This window comes from Poeciliopsis prolifica, unplaced genomic scaffold (assembly GCF_027474105.1).
Source record: "Poeciliopsis prolifica strain line A6 unplaced genomic scaffold, Auburn_PproV2 SCAFFOLD098, whole genome shotgun sequence".
Lineage (NCBI taxonomy): Eukaryota > Metazoa > Chordata > Actinopteri > Cyprinodontiformes > Poeciliidae > Poeciliopsis > Poeciliopsis prolifica.
Genome location: NW_026562473.1, coordinates 342,501 through 345,000, shown reverse-complemented (window position 1 = coordinate 345,000; position 2,500 = coordinate 342,501). Strand labels below are relative to the sequence as shown.

At 37.1% G+C, this 2,500-nt stretch overlaps 1 protein-coding gene across 1 annotated transcript in view; it reads right to left on the bottom strand.

The window, feature by feature from the left end:
- LOC129353856 (F-BAR and double SH3 domains protein 1-like) overlaps positions 1 to 2,500 on the bottom strand; it is a 32,724-nt gene that overhangs the window by 13,013 nt on the left and 17,211 nt on the right. Inside the window, exons 10-11 of the mRNA XM_055023326.1 lie at position 2,500; positions 689 to 805 (exon numbers count right to left, since the gene is read on the bottom strand). The exon at position 2,500 is cut by the window's right edge and continues 95 nt beyond it. Coding sequence (XP_054879301.1) covers positions 689 to 805; position 2,500 — 118 coding nt within the window. The remainder of the gene's footprint in view (positions 1 to 688; positions 806 to 2,499) is intronic.

Here is a 2,500-nt window from a genome sequence, read left to right as displayed (position 1 = left end):
CAACATTTGCTATATATTTTTAGAAAAAAAAACTCTTCCCAAGTCAGCACTATTTTGTGGAGTCTAATACACTTTGAGTAAAATTCATAAAGGTTTGTGGTCAGAATGCCACAAAATAAGAAAAAGATCGAGGGGTATGAATACTTTTTAACTTCGCCACAGTGTTCTCTAAAGGCACTCAAATTGATAAGAAGGAAAGCAAAGTTTCAGCGCCTTACATTCTGCACAGTGTAAACAGAAAGGTTGTAAATGTTAACAGCTGATGGTTTCATCCAGGACATGTTACTGTGAATGTCATCTCAGCTCAGATATTAAACTGTTGACATGTGATGTCAGTCATACAGCTACAGACTTCAGTCAGAGATCCACAGCATCACCATCCACTACCACTCTTTGAAGAAACTTACATGATATTTTGGAACTGAATCGTTTCCCTTTGGATTGTTTCAGTTCTGCAGTGTTTCTTCAGATGTTAGAACAACAAGCGGTTGTTTATGGTATTCATGCACTTTTTAATAAAGCGAGCACAAATTCAGCCATGTATTTACAGTTGGACCAGTTGGAAAGACAAAGATAGAGCAATCTTTAACTCCAGAAGAAAAGGGATACAATGACAGGCAAAAGAAAAATCTATATAGGAGAAAGGTTAAAGGTCAAGCACAGAGTTGTAGTTTTGTGTTCTCCTCACCCTTTCCCCATGAGTGGCGATCTTGTAGTCCTTGGCAGCCTTGGCAGCCCATTTCTTGGCCTCCTTCACCAAGCAGCTCTCTCCCTCAGAGTCCTGCATGTCCTGCAGTCCAGTCATCTATGTGAGAAACAAACTCAAATCATTCCTCCTGAGTCCTGAGTCTCAAACTGGGTGCTGTTCCTCTGAGGAACACCTTAATTAAGACTTATTTATTTCCTTAACACTGCTGCAGTAGCCACCGTTCAACCCAAAGAGGACGGCACTAAGACTAACATTGCAAAAGTTTTCAAGGAAATGTTACACTTTGCACAGTACGATAAGGATGTTTCCACCTGTAATCAGAATTGTTACGATAATAATAATAATAATAATAATAATAATAATAATAATAATAATAATAATAATAATAATAATAATAATAATAATAATAATGGAAGTTGGATTGTGGGCTGAGAGAGAAATTTAAAGATTGATTTTTTTAAGGCCCATTTTAAACTGTTTATCTGCTGAAATAATTCTTTGAAGTTTATTTAAGAAAAGATTTCTGGGGGAAACTTTGCTGTCATGGTCCACACGTGTTTGTGTTTTGGTTTTCTTTTGTAATCATTTTTGTTTGTAAGGTTTGGCCATACAAAGTTAATTTCCTGTGTTTTGTTGCTGTCATTAATGCTAGTATGCCAATTGTTTTGAGAACCTTACTTTATCTCTTGTGTTCTGTTCTCTGTGTATTGTGGATTTTTCTCCCTCTGTGTTGTCTGGATTACTCAGTTTCTTCAGCTCAGTTTTCTCCCACAGCTGTTCAACATTCCTCTGGTTAACGCCGTGACATGGCTCCACTATAGACCACTGGAATTGTGAGATCAAGTATTCACACCAGTATGTACTGGAAATCCTGCCAGCACAAACACAAATCGGTCTCGCAGTAAAACTTGAACTTTTGAATATCAAAGTTCTCAAACTCAACAAACTGCTGTGCAGTTCAGACCAAAACAGACATCAGGTCAGTCATGAGGTCCCATTAATTTTACCGTTTTCTGACTGTCATCCAAGACGAGTTTCCATCTGACTGGAGATAAATCTGATTAGATGTGTCTTGGTCTTTAGGCTCCTTTGTCACTGATCACATTTCCTCTGTAAGTTTCCTGATTTTCATTGGTCATTGGTGGACTGTAAAAGACTCTCAGTCAAGTTCATAAGTGCCTCTGTGTTCTTGTGTTTTCTCTAATATGTTTGTTCAGTTCTCTTGTTAAATTCTGTTTCATAGGCCCATATGGTCCCAGTACGCTATCTTTGACAGAAGGAACCCATTTAAAAAAACAAAACAAACCTAAATTCAGTTTCCAGGCAGTTTGAAATCAAATACAAAGGCCATCAGAATGGCTGAATTAAAGATTGATTTTTTTAAGGCCCATTTTAAACTGTTCATCTGCTGAAATAATTCTTTGAAGTTTAGTTAAGAAAAGATTTCTGGGGGAAACTAGTATGCCAATCAGAATGGCTGAATTAAAACAAGTCTGCAAGCAAGAGTGTGCCAAAATTCCTCCACAACAAAGTAAGGGGCTCACTGAGCGTTACCAGCATGACACAGTCTAGGTTATAATCCTCATAGATCCATGTTGGTTTGAATAACTTTTGCTTCTTTAATAAATAAAATCATCATTTGCAAATTGATTTTAGTATTCACTTTGTCTGATATTTAATCTTAAGCTTTTCACTGCCAAACAAGAAAAAATCTGTAAGAAAGCAAAACTTGTTTCACAGCTCCACCAAATCAATGAATGGAGAAGGAGACAAAGTGCAGGAACACACACC